Source organism: Macaca nemestrina, chromosome 19, assembly GCF_043159975.1.
Source record: "Macaca nemestrina isolate mMacNem1 chromosome 19, mMacNem.hap1, whole genome shotgun sequence".
In the NCBI taxonomy this organism is placed as follows: Eukaryota; Metazoa; Chordata; class Mammalia; order Primates; family Cercopithecidae; genus Macaca; species Macaca nemestrina.
This window is the reverse complement of record NC_092143.1, coordinates 820,891-842,606: the sequence shown is the minus strand read 5'-3', so window position 1 is coordinate 842,606 and position 21,716 is coordinate 820,891. Positions and strand designations below refer to the sequence as shown.

General features: G+C 55.1%; 1 protein-coding gene across 11 annotated transcripts in view; it reads left to right on the top strand.

Moving 5' to 3' along the window:
* Window positions 1-19,579, top strand: part of LOC105489269 (CTD phosphatase subunit 1) — an 84,299-nt gene extending 64,720 nt beyond the window's left edge. For 6 of the 11 annotated variants that reach the window (XM_071085818.1, XM_071085821.1, XM_071085820.1 and 3 more), the window contains 2 exons: window positions 12,109-12,243; window positions 12,662-12,918. In XM_071085818.1, coding sequence (XP_070941919.1) covers window positions 12,109-12,243; window positions 12,662-12,839 — 313 coding nt within the window. In that variant the 3' untranslated portion in view covers window positions 12,840-12,918. Of the gene's footprint in view, window positions 1-12,108; window positions 12,919-18,677 lie in introns of those variants that run through there. The other 5 variants (XM_011753993.2, XM_024795222.2, XM_011753988.3 and 2 more) reach the window with 3 other exon arrangements.
* The last annotated feature ends 2,137 nt before the right edge of the window (window positions 19,580-21,716 follow it).

Below are 21,716 nucleotides of genomic sequence, written 5' to 3'. Positions count from 1 at the left end.
TTTCTTAAACATCTGTTTTACCTGGATTTGATAATTACCTCACTTTTGTTAGCTTTCTTCCTTTTTGCCTGTTTCTGAATCCCTGGCTGCCTCTCCGCTCCACTCCCCCGGCCTCCCCCGACCCACCCTGCTCGCTGCCCCCAGGAGTTGCCTTCCTCACTCTCTGGGGTGTTCTCTGTCTCTGCATTTTGGTGGAATATACACCTCCCAGAAGCTTCCTGAGAAAGTGTCTTTGTCCTGTCCACACGTCCGCAGTCGGGGGGATGCGTAATCCCCAGGTGGCACCATCTCCTTGAGGATTTGGAAGCACAGCTCCCGCCTTTAGCTCCGGGGCTGCTCCAAGCCCGTCCGAGGTAACCTCGGAGGCTTTGTCTTGCTTGCCCGTTAGACAGGATGTGGCCCCCCAGGTCCTGCCGACATCCTCAGTACAGATGCGTGTCCCGAGGATTTGCCCTGAGAACTTGGCCTCCAGAGCCTTCTTGCGGCTGCTGCGGGGCTTTGGGGCCAGTAAACCTCTGCATCCTGGTTTCCTCACCTGTGAAATGAGGTAGGAGCAGCGCCAGCCTCAGAGGGGCTACTCCCAGCTTCAGCAGGCGAGCAGGGGGCGCTCCAGGTGCACGTCTGGCGTCTGTGGTGAAGAAGACAGTGCAGACTGCTTGCTTTCTCCACTGAAGCGGTTCTCCCCACGTCTGGTCTTACTCTTAGGCTCTCCTGTAGGTGAATAAACATTTCAAGAAAAGAGTGTAACTCATTCAGGCAATCCAGTTACAAAATTGGGCCAGAAATTCCAACCACAAATGCAGACAAGATAGTCATTGTTCCATTTGCGAGAATTACAGAAAATCACTTGATTTTCTGCTCTGTGGTTTAGCAGGGAAATGAGTGCAGCTTCTCTCCGGACAGCCCACCCTGTGTTTACCATCTAGGAAGCAGTATTTTCCAGCTGTGCTGAAATGATGTGAAATTGTTTTAGGAGAGATTTTGAAATTCTGTATTGGGTGATAACATGCCTTGTTTTTTCGCACATGAATTATGGGGTGGTTTTGCCTGGCCTACCTTCCTTCACTTTTCGGTGTAGACCGTTGGGTCTGTTGTGAAGCTCTGGGGTCAGGCCTGGGGAAGGTGGCGCACTGGGGGCCTCTGGGAGGGTTGCACTGCTCTCCCCCGAAGACCCTCTAGGCCAGGGCTAAGCTGAGCCAGCTCCAAGGAGTCCGCCTGCCGCGGCCATGTTAGTATCTGGATTTGCAGCGTGCTCTGGGTATGAACATAGGTGGTTTTAACCTGATAATTTTTTTCTAATTAAAAGAAGAAACCCAAAGTGCTTTTCCACTACGACTGGTGACGGTGTTGCTGATATCCATCCACGTCATCCATGACACATGCCATGTCCGTGCCTCCCCCTGTGGGCACCTGGACGTGGCGCTCAGCGGGTCGGGACCCAGAGCTACAGAGGACTTGGGGGAGGACTGGAGTTAGCACCCCTGGGTTTTTCTTTTTTTTTTTGCTAAATGACCTGCCCGTGGCGGAAGTGAACCTCACTGGTGAAACCATGCAGACGAGATTAGCCCCTCTACTTTGGGGTGTCTTCCATGCTGCTCTCCCAGCTGCAGGAGGCGGTTGGGGCTGTGCCTCTCCATTCTGGCTTCTCAGTCAAGGACCGGATCGTTACTGTAATCGCCGTTTCACTCCATGTCTTAGGGACTGGGTGGGCTTGGGTGATTTTAGAATTTGAGATCAGGAGAATAAAGCGTCCTGGGTGTCTATTCAGATTCTGCTGCGCAGCCTTCATCCCCGCGGCCGGGACGGTGGGACTCGGGACTCTGGACTCGGTGCTTGCTCACAGCCTTCATCTCTGCCGCCGGGACGGGTGGGACTCTCACCTCTGCCGCCGGGACAGTGGGACTCGGGACTCTGCACTTGCTCACAGCCTTCATATCTGCCGCCGGGACGGTGGGAGTCGGCGCTTGCCCCCTGCCCGCGCCACGCCTGCCGTTTGCGGATCGCTGTGGGCGTGTGGCCGTGATAGCAGCCTGACTGCTGGAGGCCATGTGTGCCCCTCGAAAGGGTGGGGCAGTGGGGTCTGTTCAGCTTCCTGTCAGCTCGGTTTTTGTGACTTTTGGGCTTTGGGGACCTCACTTCTTCCTTAAAGACCAGGGGACTTGGGGCCTTCTGGTTTTATTTCATTCCTGTTTATGGGGTATTCAGTGAGACATGAATGGTGTGAAATTTTTCTCATGAAATTTGTGCTTGTGATGAAGTAAATGTGTTTTTAGTTTTTTTATTTTTGCATGTCGAACGTGTCGGTTTCATCGTGATTCTTTCCCATGTGGCGACACATTCCGTACGGAAGCTGGAGGCAGCTCCGCTTTTCCCGGCAGGGCCCTGGCTGGCGGGACGTCTTGCTGATTTCTCATGGCCAAGAATCTTAATGTCAGTTGAACTTGAAAATGAGTTTTAACAGAAGGGGGAAGGTTGTGTTTTTTACTTGTCTACCAAGAAGTGATTCATTCTTCCCTCAAGTCAACAAACATCAGATGCCTGCTCTATATGCAACCGCCTGCCAGGCACTTTCGCTCCTTAAAGTAAATCCTCAAAATAAAAAACCAAACAAGGCATCTTCAGAATGTTTAAGGATCTCACAGACACATGGTCCCACCACCAGCTCCAGGTACTGAAAAAAACCGGCACCCAGGTGAGGCGAGGTCTCCTGCTCAGGTGATCTGTCCCTGTGCCCCGGTTGGGTGAGGCCCCCGTGTGAGGTGAACTATCCCTGAGCCCGTCCTTTTATGCTTTTGGTTGCCGGAGGTGAATCATCGCTCACAGAGGCAACTTTAAAATATACCATACCCTTTTTCAGATCATTCCTAGAGTTCGTGGAGAAGTGAAAACGACATTGAGTTAACTGCCAAGAAACATAGCATAGCATTGGTGGGAGCTGTTAGCAGCAAGATGAGCTGGTCGTTCCCATGATCTGTTGACAGAGACAACAGCTGACGACGGCTCCCTAAGTACTTGGAGATTTTAGTCCTGGCGCCGTTTCCTGTCCCATCTGGTGCAGTGATAAACAGGAAAGGAAAACAGCACCACATTTTAAAGGCTTAGTTTCCTGACACGACTACCCAGATCCCAACACTCAGCTCTTCTCCACGGGGGCGTGTGATCAGCCTGCATGGGAGACGCGGGGCAGCAGGCAGGGCCCTTCTGAGGTTGACCTCCTCTTGTCCATTTGGGAGGGTTGCGTGAGCTCCCACTTAGACAACGGGGAGTAGTGCTCCACCAGAAACACTCACACATCAAAGTTGGGTTTAATCTTGGATAATTAACTAAGAAAGATAATCTGTAGAAGAGAGAGGAGCAGAAAAACTATTCAAAGACATAATGACTGAAAACTCCCCAAATTTAATGGAAAACATTAATTTGTATGTCCCAGAAGCTCAACAAACTCCAAGTAGGATGAACACAGAGATCCTCACCTGGGCACATCCCATTGGAAGTGGAAATGCCAGGAGCAGGGCTGGGGGCCCAGAGGAAGCATGAGGCATCACAGGGGAGAGGCCTGAGGGCAGCAGAGGAAGCTTGAGGTGTTGGTGGAGAGAGGCCTGAGGGCAGCAGAGGAAGCCTGAGGTGGAGGCGTGAGGCATCCGGGAGAGAGGCCTGGGAGCACCAGAGGAAGCGTTAGGCGTTGCAGGAGAGAGGCCTGAGGACAGCAGAGGAAGCCTGAGGCGTCCGCAGAAGAGAGGCCTGAGGGCAACAGAGGAAGCGAGGCGGAGGCCTGAGGGCAGCAGAGGAGGCGTGAGATGTTATGGGAGAGAGGCCTGAGGGTGGGAGAGCCCATCACACCAGGCCGCTTCTCCTCAGAGATGGTACCACCACCCCCAGGCCCCTGTAAGCAGCAAAACAACCTTTCCAAAACAAAGGCAGGGTTTTCCCCAAGTGGGAATTCAGTAGCAGACACACCTCACAAGAGGTTCTAAAGGAAGCGCTTCAGGCTGAAAGCAGGTGACCTGGATGAAACTCTGAATCCACACAAACAAGCAGAGCGCTAGGAATGGAGATTTTGTAACTCTGTAAGGTCGTGTGTTGCTTCTCCTTTTTTCTCTTGGTTTAAAAAGCAGTATGGTTTTATAGTATAAGACTCTGTGCCCGGGCGTGCGGTGGCTATGACTCACGCCTGTAATCTCAGCACTTTGGGAGGCTGAGGCAGGCAGATCACTTGAGGTCAGGAGTTCAAGACCAACCTGGCCAACATGGTGAAACCCTGTCTCTACTAAAAATACAAAAATTAGCCGGGTGTGGTGGCAGACGCCTGTAATTTCAGCTACTCAGGAGGCTGAGGCAGGAGAATCACTGGAACCCAGAGAGCGGAGGTTGCGATGAGCCAAGATCACGCCACTGCACTCCTGCCTGGGCCACAGAGCGAGACCCTGTCTCAAAAACAAAAAAAACCCAAACAACTCTTTGTACCTAATTCTGTTGTTGGGCCCATACCACGTGGGGATGTAACGTCAGCCAGTAGCCATGCCGAGGAGGGGCCTGGGATGAAATGACGGCCCATGGTGACCAGAATTTACAGCGAGAGCTGAAGAGACCCAGGAGTGCTGAACAAGAAGGTCGGTCTCACGTGCTCCGAGTGTGCACCTGCTCCCCCTCCTGCTGTAAATAATTCGACGACGTATTGTTGGGTTTGTGGCGTGCGTGGGTGTGGTATTGTAACAGTGAAGCACGGCCAGGCGCAGTGGCTCACGCCTGTAATCTTAGCACTTTGGGAGGCTGAGGTGGGCGGATTGCCTGAGTTCAGGAGATCGAGAACAGCCTGGACAACACCGTGAAACCCTGTCTCTACTAACATACAAAAAATTAGCTGGACGTGGCCGCATGTGCCTGTAGTCCCAGCTGTGCAGGAGGCTGAGGCAGGAGAATGGCTGGAACCTGGGAAGCAGAGATTGCAATGAGCCGAGATCGTGTCACTGCACTCCACCCTGGGCGACAGAGCGAGATCGCGCGTCCTTCCTGCGTGTTCTGACCCTGTGGCCTCTCCAGGGTTTGCCCCTCGAGGGTGTTGGAGGTGTAGGCTGTGTTCGTTCTCCCTGCACACAGCGTGCGGAGTTTTGGTTTGTGAAGATTTGCTTTTCTGTATTTTCATAGTTACACAAACATGCATCTCTTGGAGAAGTGAGAGCCTTTTGACAACCGCTGTCGCTGTGAACAGGTCGGGAGGCCCTGCCTTGCCCACCCCATACTTAGGGGCTTAAGAAACAAGGCCTGCCTGTTGCCCGGGCTGGAGTGCAGTGGCACAATCGTGGTTCACTAATTCCTGGGCTCAAGGGATCCTCCCGCCTCAGCCTCCCAAGTAGTTAGGACCGCAGGTGTGGACCACCGTGCCTGGCTAATGTTTTAAAAATTTTTTTGTAGAGATGGGGAATTCCCGTGTTGCCTATTGAGACCAGCCTGGGCCTCAAACTCCTGGCCTCCAGCGATCCTCCCACCTCCGCCTCCCAAAGTGCTGGGCCTACAGGCGTGAACGCCGTGCCCGCCGTGCCTACGGGTGCTAAGGTGCTCTTTGGCGCACCAGGCTGAAGGCTCCTAGTTGCGTGCCTCAACTGTGTGCTGCCGGCCACTCCAGTGCCTGCAGTTTAGAATTTGGGTACAGAGCTGCTGCATCGAATGGTTTTTTTAATGATTGCCCAGTAAGTGAGACACATTCATTTTTTCCCAGTCCTTTCACACCGATACATGAAGCAACAATTCTCACCCTGAGAAACCTCACTGAACTTCCCACTTTCAAGAGCCCCGCCTGGGAGCAGCGCTCGGAGGGGGGTTGGGTGCGGTGAGCACCCGCCGGGTCCCTGCTCCTCTTCCTGTAACACACACAGGTTAATTCTCATGCTGTGAGATTGCTGAGGAGAGCGTGACGATGTCCACGCCCAGAGCTGTGGCGTCCCCGCCGGGGCCCTGCGGGGACTGGGGCTCAGGTGCGGACGCCGCAGAGGGAGGGCACCGCTGTCTCTCACTGGGCCTGGGCCTGGACCCGGGCCTGCTCTCAGCAGCAGACCGACGCCTGCCGCCTGCTCTCCTTGGCGGAGCCCGGCCCCGTGCTGTAGGGGGTTGGACTGTTGGGTCTCCGCTCACGTCATCTGGCAGGTTCCCTGCAGGTCCCCGCAGAGCGCAGAGACCCCCAGGCTTGTGTGCAGCTTTGCCTGCTTTGGGCAGCCCCACGCCGCCCTCACGCCATGTTCCACTCTAGGGTGCGTTGGGGAAATAATCCGCCATGCGCAGCGCCTCCCGCAGGCGTCCCAGCGCGTGCAGACCTGGCCATGCCAGTGTGGGTTTTCAGGGGCGTGGCGGCCTCGCTGTGAGCGGCACTGACCTTCCCTCTTCTTCCGGCAGCCGTGCTGGTGGCGGCCACGGGAACCCTGTGCCTCGATTGCTCCGTCCCCGTTGGATAAGATGCTGGTGTGACCCGGTTGTGCGTGTGTTCGCTGTGCTGACGGGTGTCTTTCTGGTGCCAAGTCGCGTGCACTGTGCCGGCCCAGTGTGTTTGGAAAACTGAAATATGGGGGGAGGATGTACATACCTATTATTGTTTGTATTCTTGCCTTATTATTCCACATTGAATTTGAGATAAATGTTCAAGCTTTAAATTTTCCTCAGATTAAATCTGTTGATATTGGTCTATGGAGCTGTGCAACCGGTCGTAGAAACAAAATAGAAATATTGCATGTTATGCTGAGGAAGCGAAGCTGGTATCAGTTACAGACATTTACTAACCATGGTTTGCAGCGTGTCTAATGTTTGAGGAAATTTTTTTTTTTTTTTTTTTTTTTTTTTTTTTTTTTTTTTTGAGACGGAGTCTCGCTCTGTCGCCCAGGCTGGAGTGCAGTGGCCGGATCTCAGCTCACTGCAAGCTCCGCCTCCCGGGTTTTTACGCCATTCTCCTGCCTCAGCCTCCCGAGTAGCTGGGACTACAGGCGCCCGCCACCTCGCCCGGCTAGTTTTTTGTGTTTTTAGTAGAGACGGGGTTTCACCATGTTAGCCAGGATGGTCTCGATCTCCTGACCTTGTGATCCGCCCGTCTCGGCCTCCCAAAGTGCTGGGATTACAGGCTTGAGCCACCGCGCCCGGCCTGTTTGAGGTAATTTTTAATGACTAAAATCCATTCGTCTTGTACTTTTAAATGCCATACTCCGAACATCGTTTAACCAAGAGCGAGGGTGTGTGCCACCGTAGTGAAGCGCTCCCTGTTCTTCATTACGGAGCTGGCGAGGGTTTGTGCCACCGTCGTGAAGCGCTCCCTGTTCTTCATTACGGAGCTGGGAGCCCACGGGAGGCCGAGGCTGCGGCATTCTCGGCACCAGGAGGGACCGCGCGGGGCCGGCCTGGGGGACCCATGGAGGGAGGTGCGCTCCAGCCCGGGCTCTGTGACCCCTCGGGGTGGAAGCCGTCGACCTGGTCCCAGACACGCAGCCTCATGTAAGCCCTGCCCTGTCTCCCAGTCAGCCGCGTTTTTCCAAAGTGCGTGGAAAACATTTCTCAGCATTCTCACCAGCATCGTGGGGTCCAGGCCCCCGTTTTGAGACAGGAATGGTGGCGCCTGCCCGTGGGGTTTCTTGGAAAAATCAAAGGAAGAAACAGTTGGTGCAGCTGGCCTCAAACCACAGTGTCTCCAGCTGTGAATCCGTAAAGGGTTCCCAGCGAGTGCTGTGAGCGCCTGCCGCCGCCTCGTCTCACACAACAGCAACAGAATCATGATCAGAGGCCTTTAGAGTCATCATTATCATGTCTGTGCGTGAGCCACGAGTCTGTAAGCCGTGTCTGCGTGAACCGTGTCTGTGCATGAGCCGTCTGTGTGTGTGCCGTGTCTGTGCGTGTGCCATGTCTCTGTGTGTGCCATGTCTATGTGCCTGCCGTGTCTGTGTGAGCTGTGTCTGTGTGTGTGAGCCGTGTTGGTGCGTGAGCTGTGTGTGTGCCGTGTCGGTGCGTGAGCTGTGTGTGTGCCGTGTCTGTGTGTGAGCCGTGTCTGTGCGTGAGCTGTGTGTGTGCCGTGTCTGTGTGTGTGCTGTGTCTGTGCGTGAGCCGTCTGTGTGTGTGCCGTGTCTGTGCATGAGCTGTGTCTGTGTGAGCTGTGTTGGTGCGTGAGCTGTGTATGTGTGTGTGAGCCGTGTTGGTGCATGAGCCGTCTGTGTGTGTGCCGTGTCTGTGTGAGCTGTGTCTGTGTGTGTGAGCCGTGTTGGTGCGTGTGCACAGGGCTCTCCAGCAGGAGCTGAGGTGGCCCCTTCCGTGGGCTCGGTTCAGGTCCCGTGGCACCCTGCCAAGGCTCGCTGGCGTTTCTGAAGGTGTCCTGCTGTAAACAGCACACTGGGTGTTTTTGTCGGCCTTGTGAGGGGAACATTGTGGCATATTTCTAAACCTCAAACAGAAAGAGTCACAGCTGGCGTTTCCCATTCTTTGTCATCCTCTTGCTGCCGTTAGAACTCTTGTCTGCCATGGATGGCTTCCTCACTTGATTTTAGAAAGAAATTGTTGGAACTCGTTCTTGTACCTCTCGCCCTCCTCCTTCTCCCCCTACTTGCCCCCAGGGTCCCGCCTGGCTGGTGTCTGCCCCGTCTTCACTTTTTGTTGGGGACCCTGCCCCTGCTCTGCTCGGTGCCCCTGGTGTGTCCAGCCCAGCATCGCTGTGAGGGAGCCGACCACACCTGCCAGCCCCCCTGAGTCTGGCCCCACTAGGAGGGACCAGGGCTCCCTTGAACAAGGCGTCAGCACACGGGCAGGGAGCTGGGTCACCAGACTGTTGGGGTCGCGCCACGCACTCCCCAGGCCCCGTGCACACGAGATCCAGGCCTGCCCTCTTTGGACTCGGTGACCGTCCCAAGCTCGACCTGAGATGCCACTTCGGCTTTCCTGTTCACAGTCATGACTGCTCGCTCCCCAAGGTCAGCGCCGTGCACTGCTCTGAGGGCCTGAAACGCCGCCTCTGTGGGCGAGGGTCCTCTGTCCAGCCCACCCGCCGGCGGGTTCTTCCCGGGGTTCGGGGCGCCGCTCACTGCAGCACCTTAACCTTCACAAGAACTGTCTGTATCTTGTTTTGTTTTAAGTTCTCGAAACTGAGTGAAGTGGAGGAAGCCTAATGGGAGGACGGGAGCCAGGTTTTCCTGGAACAGCTGCCAGCGTGTATTAGGGAGGAAGAGAAATCACTAATGAATTTTGTTAATTGCCAAAAGCTTATTGCCGTAGCAACCAGAGGCCAGACTTGTGGCCCTGACAGCGTCGTCGGTGTCAGTAGAGACTGGAAATAAAGGAAACTCGTGCATGATACGCCTGGCGTCCTCAAAGCAAACAGCGGGAGGTGCCCAGCCCAACACAGGCTCGGGCATAAGGTCTGCAGACCAGGCATGTGGAGGGGGCACGCGGAGAGGAAGCAGACACACAGAAGAGGTGCGTGAAGATTTTTTTCTTTTAAGTCAGCGTCTTGCTGTGTCGCCCCGGCTGGAGTGTGGTGGTGCAGTCATGGCCCAGGCTCACTGCCACCTCCAGTTTCTGGGCTCAGAGGATCCTTTCTCCGCAGCCTCCAAACAGCGGAGACTCAGGCATGCTCCGACACGCCCAGCTAATTTGCAACCCCTCACTCTCATGTAGCGATTAAAAGTAAGCCTTTATTTCTTAGTAGAGAATATCCATTCCAGTCGACATGAAAATAGTGACTTCGTTTAAAACTGGACGGTGGATACTAGCGCGTGCTCTTCCTGCTACTCCGCTTTTTTTTTTTCTTTTTGAGACAGAGTCTCACTCTGTCACCCAGGCTGGAGTGCAGTGGTGTGATCTCAGCTCACTGCAACTTCCGCCTCCCAGGTTCAAACAATTCTCGTGCCCCGGCCTCTGGAGTACCTGGGACTACAAGGGCCCACCACCCCTGCTTTTGTTTTGTTTTGTTTTGTTTCTGTAGAGATGGGGTTTCACCATGTTGGTCAGGCTGGTCTCGAACTCCTGACCTCAGGTGATCTACCCGCCTCGGCCTCCCAAAGTGCTGGTATTACAGGCGTGAGCCGCCGCGCTCCGCCTACTCTGCTTTTAAATGATGGCATGCATTGCTTTTCAGGAAAGGATCTCATGGATCCAGGGGTCCCAGTGTGTGATGAAACATGGCAGTTCCCATCTTACACAGCGGGTTGGAGTCAGAGACAGGCCAGGGAGGGAGGGGCTGGGTACAGAGGACAGGCTGGGGAGGGAGGGGCTGGGCGCAGAGGGCAGATGGGGAGGGAGGGAAGCTGGGCGCAGAGGGCAGATGGGGAGGGAGGGAAGCTGGGCACACAGAGGGCAGGCTGGGGTGGGAAGGGCTGGGCACACAGAGGGCAGCCGGGGAGGGAGGGGCTGGGCACAGAGGGCAGATCGGGGAGGGAGGGAAGCTGGGCACACAGAGGGCAGCCGGGGAGGGAGAGGCTGGGCACAGAGGCAGGTCCAGGAGGGAAGGAGGGAGGGAGGGAGGAGCTGTCATCCTGCGGCCCAGTGCCTGCCACCTGGACAGGATTTGGAGTTCTGGGGCCCTTGTGTTTCTCTCGTGCCGTATTCCCTGGACCAAGCACAGTTGGGTTCTCTGAACGAGTTTGTCGTGACTGATCAGCTGTGGGTGTCAGCCCAGCCCACGGGGTTCTCTTGTCTTCTGTTGGTTCCATCTGATCAGCTGATTCTATGTCTTTTGTCTCTTATAAATGAACTGTGATTCTTCTAGTACCAGCTTGAGTGGCTTCAAGTTATTTCTGTGCTATAGTTTGTGTGTTAGCCTCGAGTGCATGCGTGTTACATGCCTGCTGTGTGTGCGTGCAGCTGTATCACACTCACTACCGTGCTATAGTTTGTGTGTATTAGCTTCGAATACATGTATGTTACATGTGTGCTTGTGTGTGTAGCTATATCACACATAATGTGCCACATAGGCATGTGTGTTAGCTATATTGTGTCTGCATTAGCCAAGAAAATATTTTTAGGGTATTCACGTATGGTGACTGTTACTAACTTCTCTCAGTGACTTTTCAGGATTGTAACTGAAGGCTGGTATGGCCCAGTTGCCCCTAATCTGTTTAAAATCAAAACAGCTTGTGCGCATTCAACCAGGCTTCCATCTCTAAGGTTGTAGCTGAGGTTCCTTGGCACAGTGGGACGTCCCAGCATGGCACCGGAAGGGAGGGTGTCTGGCAGGACGTCAGCCGGTCGGAATTTCAGGGCTCTGGGGATCTCGTGGGTGTGCTCCATTCAAGCCGGCCGACATCACAGGAACCAGGTGCGTCTGCAGTGGCTCAGAAGAAAAGCCTAGTGGCATTTGCTGGTTATGCAAAGGGCTGGTGTTCTCTTTTATTAGAGTCATTTTAGCAGCAGCCTGAGGAAATGAGAATTTCCAGACCGCGGCCCACTAGATGACCTGGGAGGTGCTTGTTAACGTAACACTAACAGTTACTCTGACAGACAGTCTTACTTTCCTGTCCTGGGTTTCTTTTTTTTTTTTTTTTGAGACGGAGTCTCGCTCTGTCGCCCAGGCTGGAGTGCAGTGGCGCAGTCTCAGCTCACTGCAAGCTCCGCCTCCCGGGTTCCCGCCATTCTCCTGCCTCAGCCTCCGAGTAGCTGGGACTACAGGCGTGCACCACCACGCCCAGCTAGTTTTTTGTATTTTTAGTAGAGACGGGGTTTCACCGTGTTAGCCAGGAGGATGGTCTCGATCTCCTGACCTCGTGATCCGCCCGCCTCAGCCTCCCAAAGTGTTGGGATTACAGGGTGAGCCGCCGGCCCGGCCTCCTGTCCTGGTTTTCCTGTTCTGATGTCCTCTGGCATCACAGGTGTTCATGAGCGACCGGAATGTGCGTTTGCAGCAGGTGAAGAACCGCTTTGTCGGTGGTGTCCGCGTGTGTAACAGGGCCAGGGGCCTCTTCTCCTGTGCTGGGCCCCTGCTGTCCACACGCGGGTGACGTGGCCCTGGGTCGGTGGCCTGTGTACGTCGTTGACCAGAGAATTGTGCTGTGTCTTGTGTTAAAACCACGGAAGCCCCTTTCCACATGCAGACCAGGCGACGCCCCGGCGTTGTGTTTGCCATGAGCGTCTCACATCGTGTTTGCTTCTCTGCAGAGGCCACAAGAGGAAGCTGAATGAAGAGGACGCCGCCAGCGAGTCCAGCAGGGAGTCCAGCAACGAGGACGAGGGCAGCAGCTCCGAGGCCGACGAGATGGCCAAGGCACTGGAGGCGGAGCTCAACGACCTCATGTGAGCGCGGGCGGCGGGCAGGGACTGAAGCCTGGCTGGCCTCCAGCAGAATTCGGACGTCCCCGGACCAGCCCTCAGTCTCGGTCCATGCTGTTTTCTTCCCAAAGGAAATGTATATTTGCAGAGCTCCACATACAGAAACACATTATTTTGCAGAAATAGGTGTTTTTAAGAAGTTTTACTACAGGATAGTGACAGGTGTTAAAGGCCCCGGTGTGCCGTGCCAAAGAGCTCAGCAGAGGCTCGCGTGGCCCAGGCTGGCGCCAGCTGCTGTCCCGGTAAGGGGAGGGTTGGTGTGTGTTCCTCTGGGTACCAGAGCACATTCCTCGGGACAGCTTTGGACTAGGAGTTTAAACGGGACAGCGTGTGTGCACCCGGCGCCGAGCCCCCCACAGACATCCCCGTCGCTCCCTCCTAGGGGACCCGTTTCCGGGGAACGCCGTGAGTCTCGGGCGGCCTGGAGTTTCCTGCAGCTTCCTCCGCAGGGTCCACGCCACGTGACCTGGGCTGCCACCTGCCCTCCTCCCACTGGCATCCTGGCAGGCGGCGTTGCTTTTCCTGGGCGACCTTTTATGTCTTGGAGAGACCTGATGTAAAGTTTCTGTAAATCTATTTCATATCTGACCCACCAAGCAGAATTTTCTTTCATTTAATAAAAATCCTTTTTGTAAGTTCTCTTCTCGTGGGTGTGTGGCAGTGGTGAGCACCCGGCTCCTCCCTCGCTGGGATCCAGCTCCTTAGCCAGACGCTCGTGGGACGTGGGCTGGGCGGGCTCTGAGCTCGCTGTGGTTCGTCTGAGCGTGACCAGGGCGCGGAAGTGTAAGCAGGAGAGCGTCTTGCTGTGGCTTACTCACCGTCATCTAGGAGGGATTTTTCAAAAGATGGCACTGAAACATTAAGAATGCAAGAGACCGTTGTTTTTTCTTTTTCTTTTTCTTTTTTTTTTTTTTTTTTGACATGGAGTCAGGCTTTGTCACCCAGGCTGGATTGTAGTGGCGTGATCTTGGTTCACTGCAACCTCCGCCTCCCGGGTTCAAGTGATTCTCCTGCCTCAGCCTCCCTCAGCTGGGATTACAGGCACATACCACCATGCCCAGCTAATTTTTTGTATTTTAGTAGAGACAGGGTTTCACCATGCTGGCCAGGATGGTCTCGAACTCCTGACCTCATGATCTGCCCACCTCAGCCTCCCAAAGTGCTAGGATTACAGGTATGAGCCATCGCGCCCGGCCTGTTTTTCTAATTATTAGATTTTTACGAAACTTAAACCCGAGATGCCCAAGGGGCCCAAAGGAAGCGCTGATCCTGGGAGGGCGTTCACAGGTGGAAAGTAGGGTCCTTCCCTGGGGCGTCTGCCACACAGCTCGACCCTGGGGTTGGTCAGGGTCTGGCTTGCAGCCCCGCGCAGCCCCCTGCAGCCCCCCACAAGAACGGCAGGCATGCGGCAGCCTCTGTCTTCAGGTCACGCTGCTCTGAGGTCTCTAGACCAAGCAGCCTCGTCGGCGGCCCCACCGCTCTGGGCGCGGTTCCTGCTGAGCTGTGCCGTGCGGGAGGAAACCCAGCATCTGTGCCGTGTTCGTAACACCACGGCCAAGGCCCCAGCTCTGTCGGACAGCAGGTCGGGGACTCCAGCCAGGGGCGAGCTTTTCTCTGAGACTTGGTATTGAATTGCTGCTTCAGCCAGCCGTGGATCAGCAGTGTAGCCAACCCTTCCATTTTCTGGATTAATGACCAAATAGAAAGCTAAGTGTGGCCAGCCATGGATCAGCGGCGTAGCCAACCCTTCCATTTTCTGGATTTATTACCAAATTGAAAGTGAAGTGTAGCCAGCCGTGGTGATGTGTTCCTATAGTCCCAGATACTCGGATGCTGGGGTAGGAGGATTGAGCCCAGGAGTTTGAGGCCCCAGTGAGCTGTGAGCTACTGCACTCCAGCCTGGGTGACACAGCGAGACCCTGTCTCTAATTTTTAATAAAAGTGAGGCATTAGGCCAAGGCTGTGTATTCATCATACTCTTTTCATTTGTGAGTAACAAAATCACAAGTAGAGTAGGTGTTTCTTCACGTATTGACTCTCTTCTGAGTCCTGCGGGTAGCTGCAGGTGCGGCTGAATGCAAGTGCTCGCCAGTTGGCCAGACGTCACCAGGAGCCTCGGGCCTCTCTCTTCCTGTGGTTTGGCCTTTCTCTCGGTTGGCTTCCTCCTCGGCCAGGCCTTCTCCACGTCCCAGCTGAGATGGTCCAACTCCACCCACACTCAGGAATGACATAGAGGAGGGGATGGCGTGTCTCCGTGGACCTGGGGGACTGGCACTGAGCAGGTGAAGGGCCTGCCGGGCCTCCAGGGCCTCCAAGGGCCGAGGCGCAGGCCCTGCCTCATCTCCTTGCTCAGGTAGGGAACTGTATTTGCCTCTCTCGCATCAACAGTAATGAAAATCTCCACGTTTTTTAGTCTGTTTTTTTTCTGTGAAACAGAAAAGGAGAAAAATCCTCGCAGGCGAGACCGTGTGGAATGTCAGAAATGGAAACAGCAGAACTGCGTGATGATCTCAGGGTTTTGCCTCTGGGCATAAGAACCAGGCTTGTAGCTGGTATTTTAAAATGGTTAAGTGTGAAGAATTACTCTCTTGCATTATTTTCCATCCTCCCCTTGTTTGTTTGGGATGCGGACGCCTGAGAGCTGCAGGTAGGTGCTGGGCTGTGGCCACCACCAGGACCCCTCCCGGCCAGCAGCCTCGGCTCACGTCGCTCCTCCCAGCATCGGTCCCGCAGTGTGGCGGGCGGGAGGCTGCACCTCGAGGCCACGGCCCTTGTCCAAAAGCACACACCCCTGCATTCCGATGGCACCCTCCCCTGACCACAGCTCGGGAGGCAGCGGGTGTGACAAGTCTCCGTCCACGGGATGCGGCTCTCACGGGACCTCCAGGCTCAGGCTGTCTCCGCTGGGTGTGGGACCTTTCCTGGGGGGGTTTCGATGGAGGTTGGCTGGGGCGGGAGGCGTCCTCAGTGGGTAGAGGACCCCAGGGGTCCTGGTGCTGTCGTCAAGATACGGCGACGTGGCAGCAGAGGAAAGGCACCGTTACCCGGCAGCGTCCCAGCCCCTGGGCGACCGTTTCCTGTACTAACGAGGTTATTTGCAGGGCCCAGCCCTGGGCGACCGTTTCCTGTACTAACCAGGTTATTTGCAGGGCCCAGTGAAGAGCCAGCTTCACCACCCAGCCCGCCTGTGGGTTCCCCGGGGTCTGAGTCTGAGGAGGCCGCAGGATGACCAGACGCCGGCCAGGAAGTTCCTCCTGTCCAGAGAAGCGGGAGGTGAACTGGGCCCACCTCAGTCCCGATTTTCCACAAGCAAGAATGTAAGATGAATTGGACAGAAAACAAAAATAGGTGTACAAGTTGATACTCAAAGAAAGCAGAAGATTCTACAGTTTATAGGGGCACAAAATGTGCAGGGAGTGATGTGCTGGGGGTGGGGGGTTGGGGACAGGGGCAGCTGAACGAGGCCTTGATGCTTTCTGGAGGCCTCCGGGAAAGGCTGGGGACCTTCCCCCGCTCTGCCGCGGTTTCTCCCTGAGGACGATTCTGCGTGTGGCGGGTCCTGCTGGGACCAAGGTGGCCCCTTGTGCTCTTGGCTGAGTCCCCTCCAACTTCATAGGGGTGTTCATGAGGCTCCGCAAGGCCTCTTTAAACCAGCCCAGAGATGCAGATGGCCCTGCAGGGGCAGCAACAACAGGGACCTCTGCTGCTGCGTCTGGCCTAGGGGCGACGAGGACGGGAGGAGGGTGGGGTGGTCGCTGTCTGCGTGGGGCCTGGTGACGGGCGGGGCCGGGTCGCGTGCAGCCTTCAGGACCAGCGTGGCCCCTGGTGCTCCACCTGGTCTGGCCGTGTGGTCTCTGCTGTTGTCGGCAGGTTGATGTGTTTCTGCCCCCGCCCCATGTGTCCTAAAAGACCTTTTTAACAAAGAGGACCCAAACCCTTCTCCCGAGGGAAGCTGAGTGAATGGAGCATGCAGGGGAGATGCAGCCAGTTCTCTCTGACGCAGAAGAGCAAGGGGTCCCCCGTTCCTGGAGGAGCAGCAGAATTACCCCAGGCTCTGGGATCGCCCACGGGGGCAGCGGGCCAGCACCCCCAGCCGCATCTCTGCCCAGCCATGCTCCACACATTCGCCCTCACGTGTTGGAGGCAGGTCCCAGCACCAGCACATCCACACCAATAGCTTAAAATGGAACTTTTCTCTGCCTGCCTCAGTGTTGGCCTGCCCCCATGCAGCAGCGGGGACCCCACTGCGGGGACTCCAAGGGCCCCGTCCTGTCCTCGGCTCCAGCCTCCGTCAGCACCAGCCGTGTCCTTGGAGCCCTGACTGGAGCAGCTCCCAAACTCTGCTGCCCGGCGGGTCCCCTGGCCCTGCCCACGGCGATGGCGGTCTGCTGGAAAGCCGGCCCAGAGCGGCGCCTCCACGCGGGCAGCCCTTGAGTGTGGTGCGTGTTCTGCACAAAAGAGCCAGGAAGTCACCTGTGGGACTGTGATTGACGTTTATGAAATGTTCTCTGTTAGGCGAAGAAACTACTGAGTGTTAGGGAAAATATTAAATCCTGAATAATTGTACAACTGTTCCAAATAAAGTCTTAAGACATTTTAAACTTGAACTTGCTTCCCTGAGTATAAATTTCATGTCAGGTTTTAAGCTTGAAGTGGCTGTAAGGAAATTTGTGATTTAGAATTTGAAGAGGTAACTCCTTAAAGTTTGAGATAGTCGTATAAATAGATGATAAATTTTAGACCCTTCAAAAATCTGTAACAGTTAAATTTAATGAAATTTCCTTCCTTTTCTCTTTTGAGAAACAAAGTTGAAATTTTGTATAACAGCCTGAGTGGATTTCATATCCGATCGGTTTTTCATATTGAGTTTTCAGAACAACCATGAAGCTCTAATCTGCACGTGCGCTTGCTGTGAGACGGTGCCTGGCAGATACGGAGATTGGGAGGTGTTGCTTCTCCACCTGGTGCCACCCAGGGCTCATTCTTAGTGCCGGACATGCCGTAGGTTTTCACAAATGTCTGATGGCGTATCCACCGCCGCGGTGTCGCACAGAACCGTGTCCCCACGTATCCACCGCCGCGGTGTCGCACAGAACCGTGTCCCCGCGTGTCCGCCGCCGCGGTGTCGCACAGAACCGTGTCCCCGCGTGTCCGCCGCCGCGGTGTCGCACAGAACCGTGTCCCCGCGTGTCCGCCGCCGCGGTGTCGCACAGAACCGTGTCCCCGCGTGTCCGCCGCCGCGGTGTCGCACAGAACCGTGTCCCCGCGTGTCCGCCGCCGCGGTGTCGCACAGAACCGTGTCCCCGCGTGTCCGCCGCCGCGGTGTCGCACAGAACCGTGTCCCCGCGTCTCCGCCGCCGCGGTGTCGCACAGAACTGTGTCCCCGCGTGTCTGCCGCCGCGGTGTCACACAGAATCGTGTCCCCGCCTCAACGAGCCTCTGTGCTCCCCGTGCATCCTGTGTTCTAACCTTTGGCAGCTACTAATGTTTACTGTCTCCATAGTTATCCCTTGTCCAGAATGTTATATGACTGGAATTCGACAGTATGTACCCTTTTCAGATTGGCATCTTCCACCCAGTAAATGCATTTAAGTTTCCTCCATGTTTTTTCATGACTTGAGAGCTCATTTCTTTTTAGCACTGAATCAGACAATTCATTTCTCTATTCATCTACTGAAAAATAATCTTGGTTGTTTCCAAGTTTGGGCAATAATGAATAAAGCTACTCTAAATATCCATGTACACATTTTTGCTGGGACATAGCTTCTTAATTCCTTAGGGTAATGCCAAGGCATGTGATTGCTGGATCCTACGGTCAGAGTGCATTTAGAAACTCAAATTGTCTCACAAAGCAGCTGTGCCATTTTGCATTCCTGCCCACAGGGAATGAGAGTTCCTGTTGCTCCACGTCCTCACTAGCATTTGGTGGTGTCAGCGTTCTGGGTGGCAGCCTTTCTGTCGGTGTGTGGTGGGCTCTCACCATTTTTTTAGTTTGCATTTCCCTGATCACGCACTGCAGAGCATCTTTTCATGTGATTATTTGCCATCGCTATATTCATTCGTATCTTCTTTGATGAGGTTTTAAAATCTTTAGCCCATTTTGAAATCAGTTCATTTCTACTTGTTGACTTTCTCTTTTTTTTTTTCTTTCTTTCTTTTTTTTTTTTAGAGGCTGAGTTTCACCATGTTGCCCAGGCTGGTCTCGAACTCCTGAGCTCAGTTCGCTTGCCAGCATCCCAAGGTGCTGGGATTACAGGTGTGAGCCACCATGCCCGGCGAGTTTTGATTTCTGATTAGGAAAGAGTTTTGTATGCATTTTGAAGAACAATCCTTTTCTCACACATGTCTCTTGCAAGTCCTGTCTCCTAGTTTGCCTTGTCTTCTCATTCTTTTGACAGTGTTTTTGAGAGAGCAGAAGTTGTTCATTTTCATGAAGTTCAGCTCATCCGTTACTTCTGTCATAGACTGTGCCTTTGCTGTTGTGTGAAAAAGTTCACCACCATACCTACATCATGCAGGCGAGGACGAGGAGGGCAGCAACAGGCAGGTAGGAGCTCAGACTGAAACACAGCAAAGAGTTTGGCCGGCCCATGGGGGTCCTTGAGCCTGTCGCCTGCCAGGAGAACCGCCCACAGCAAGGGGACCTATGGGGTCCCTGCCACCTGCCACTGGCCACAACCCTTTGGTCATCACGATGCAGGCCGCCAGCGGGGGACCAGGTAGCACGGCCACTGCATGGGCTAGAGAAGGACGGTGGCTAGTCCCAGCACCAAGGAGCTCCTCAGAAACATGACCCAAGCCAGTCCATGAATGGGGACATTTGCTCTGGACGTGCTGAAGTGGAATTACCCCTCTAAAATCTGACTTCACAGAGGAGATTTTTAAATTTTTGTTTTGCTTTTAAATCCACTCTGTATGGGACAGTGGCATGGGTGAAGGCTGTGATGGCCACGCGTCTCCACAGTCCAGGACTTCCTGAACGCTGGGCCTGAGGCTCCGGCCCCCAGGGCGGGTCCGGGGGTCCCGTGGTTTTCCAGCACACCTCACTGGCTCTTGCAAAGGGCAGGCTTGGATTGCTGGGAGGATCGTGCCGAAGTGAAAAATCTAAAGACATCCAGTGACAAAAATAGGACGCAGACATCTTCACACTCACCCCCAGAGCAGGCTTTAGGGTTTGTTAAGAACATCTTGTGCAAAATGACAGGCTGGGGGCCCCTCTGAGGATTCCAGGACCTCTTAACCAATCACAAAGAAACTCAACAGCTGAGAACCCGCTGGGTGATGAAAGTGAGGGCAGAGGCAGGGGCGGAGTAGGGGGCAGGGGCGGGTGGGAAGGCTCGGGGCAGCGACTCTGGGCATGAGAAGGGGAAGAGGGCCGGCTCCCCATGAGCCGGGCTGAGGAGGCAGGCCGGATGCACCCAGTGGCTGGAGAGCAAGAAGTCTGGGTTTAAGTTCCGCCCCCACAATCCCTAAGGTGAAACTAAATGGACAGGGCATGTTTAGTGATTTTCAAGGTAGGCTATAAATGAGGACTCAAAGAGTACCCCAACCAGGTTGGGGAAAGTAAGGGTGTGAGAACAGGCAGCCCAAATTGGAGGCCCAGGATGGAGGATGAAGAATGAAGAAAGCTTTAGGGTAGAGGTCTGTCATGGAGGATGGAGACTGTCACGGAGGATGGAAACAGCTCTAGGGTGGGGGACTGTCCTGGAGGATAGAAACAGCTCTAGGGTGGGGGACTGTCCTGGAGAATGGAGACAGCTCTAGGGTGGGGGACCGTCCTGGAGAATGGAGACAGCTCTAGGGTGGAGGACCGTCCTGGAGAATGGAGACAGCTCTAGGGTGGAGGACCGTCCTGGAGAATGGAGACAGCTCTAGGGTGGAGGACCGTCCTGGAGAATGGAGACAGCTCTAGGGTGGAGGACCGTCCTGGAGAATGGAGACAGCTCTAGGGTGGGGGACCGTCCTGGAGAATGGAGACAGCTCTAGGGTGGAGGACCGTCCTGGAGAATGGAGACAGCTCTAGGGTGGGGGACTGTCCTGGAGAATGGAGACAGCTCTAGGGTGGAGGACCGTCCTGGAGAATGGAGACAGCTAGGGTGGAGGACTGTCCTGGAGGGCGGAGGACTGTCCTGGAGGATGGAGACAGCTCTAGGGTGGAGGACTGTCCTGGAGGATGGAGACAGCTCTAGGGTGGGGGACTGTCCTGGAGGATGGAGACAGCTCTAGGGTGGGGGACTGTCCTGGAGAATGGAGACAGCTCTAGGGTGGGGGACTGTCCAGGAGGGTTGAGACAGCTCTACTCTAGGGTAGAGGACTGTCCTGGAGGATGGAGACAGCTCTAGGGTGGAGGACTGTTCTGAAGGGTGGTGACAGCTCTAGGGTGGGGGACTGTCCTGGAGGGTGGAGGACTGTCCTGGAGGATGGAGACAGCTCTAGGGTGGAGGACTGTCCAGGAGGGTTGAGACAGCTCTACTCTAGGGTAGAGGACTGTCGTATTGAATGGCTCCCACACAGCTGGCAAGGCAGCAGGAAATGAGGTTATCTAAAAAAAATTCAAGTGGGACTTGTAGACTTCCGAGAGTGGTGGATATTGTGGGGAGTGTCAGTGGGGTCTGTGCCGTGTAGGTGAGGCTCACACCGTACAGCTGTTCACATTCGAGCGTTAGCTGTCCTCTGGGTTGGATAGCCTGGGAAAACTAATACGAAGACAGGAATGAAAAGGTTGTGCGCCTGCGTGCAGAGGCCAAACCTCTCTGCAGCTGTGTCTGTCTTTGGTTCTTTTCTACAAGTTCCCGCTTTTCTTCCTCCATGCTCCTGTCCCTTCCTGATTTGAGAAATGCTTGCTCCAGACGCTTCTCATTTCTCCTGCTCCCCACAGCCTTGCCCTCCGTGACTTCTCTGGTCCGTGACCTCCCCGTGCGGCTGGGCAACCTCATCACTGCCAAGGCCGGGGTGGTGCTCCCTCGAGGTACGAGCCTGTTGAAGCACTAGCAGCTCCAGGTCTGCCCGGAGGAGGGCGGGGGCACAAGCTCTTCTCCCCAGATTCCTGACTCTCCAACTCTTACCTGATTAGGAGTCCACACAGCTGACAGGCAGTGCGCGGGCCTGAGGTTGAGGCCGAGGCCACACTCTGGACTGGAGCCGCCACAGTTGCCCTGCTGCCGTGCGTGGCGCAGCCGTGCTCCCTGTCCCTGCTGAGCCCTGAGTCCTGATGCAGAGGGAGAGGCCTGCTCCACGATCCCACAACACCGATTCTGTGCTCATCGGCTCCAAGAAGCACTCGCGGCCGCGCGGCCCAGGGCCTCTGATCGCTTGGCCTGAGTTCCTGAGTCTTACTTCAAAAGGCATCTCCGAGGAGGGAGCCTCGAATTTGCTGCTTAACCTTCTGTGTGGTTTAGTCAGACAGCGGGCAGGTGGGGTGGCCCCAGACCCCCTGC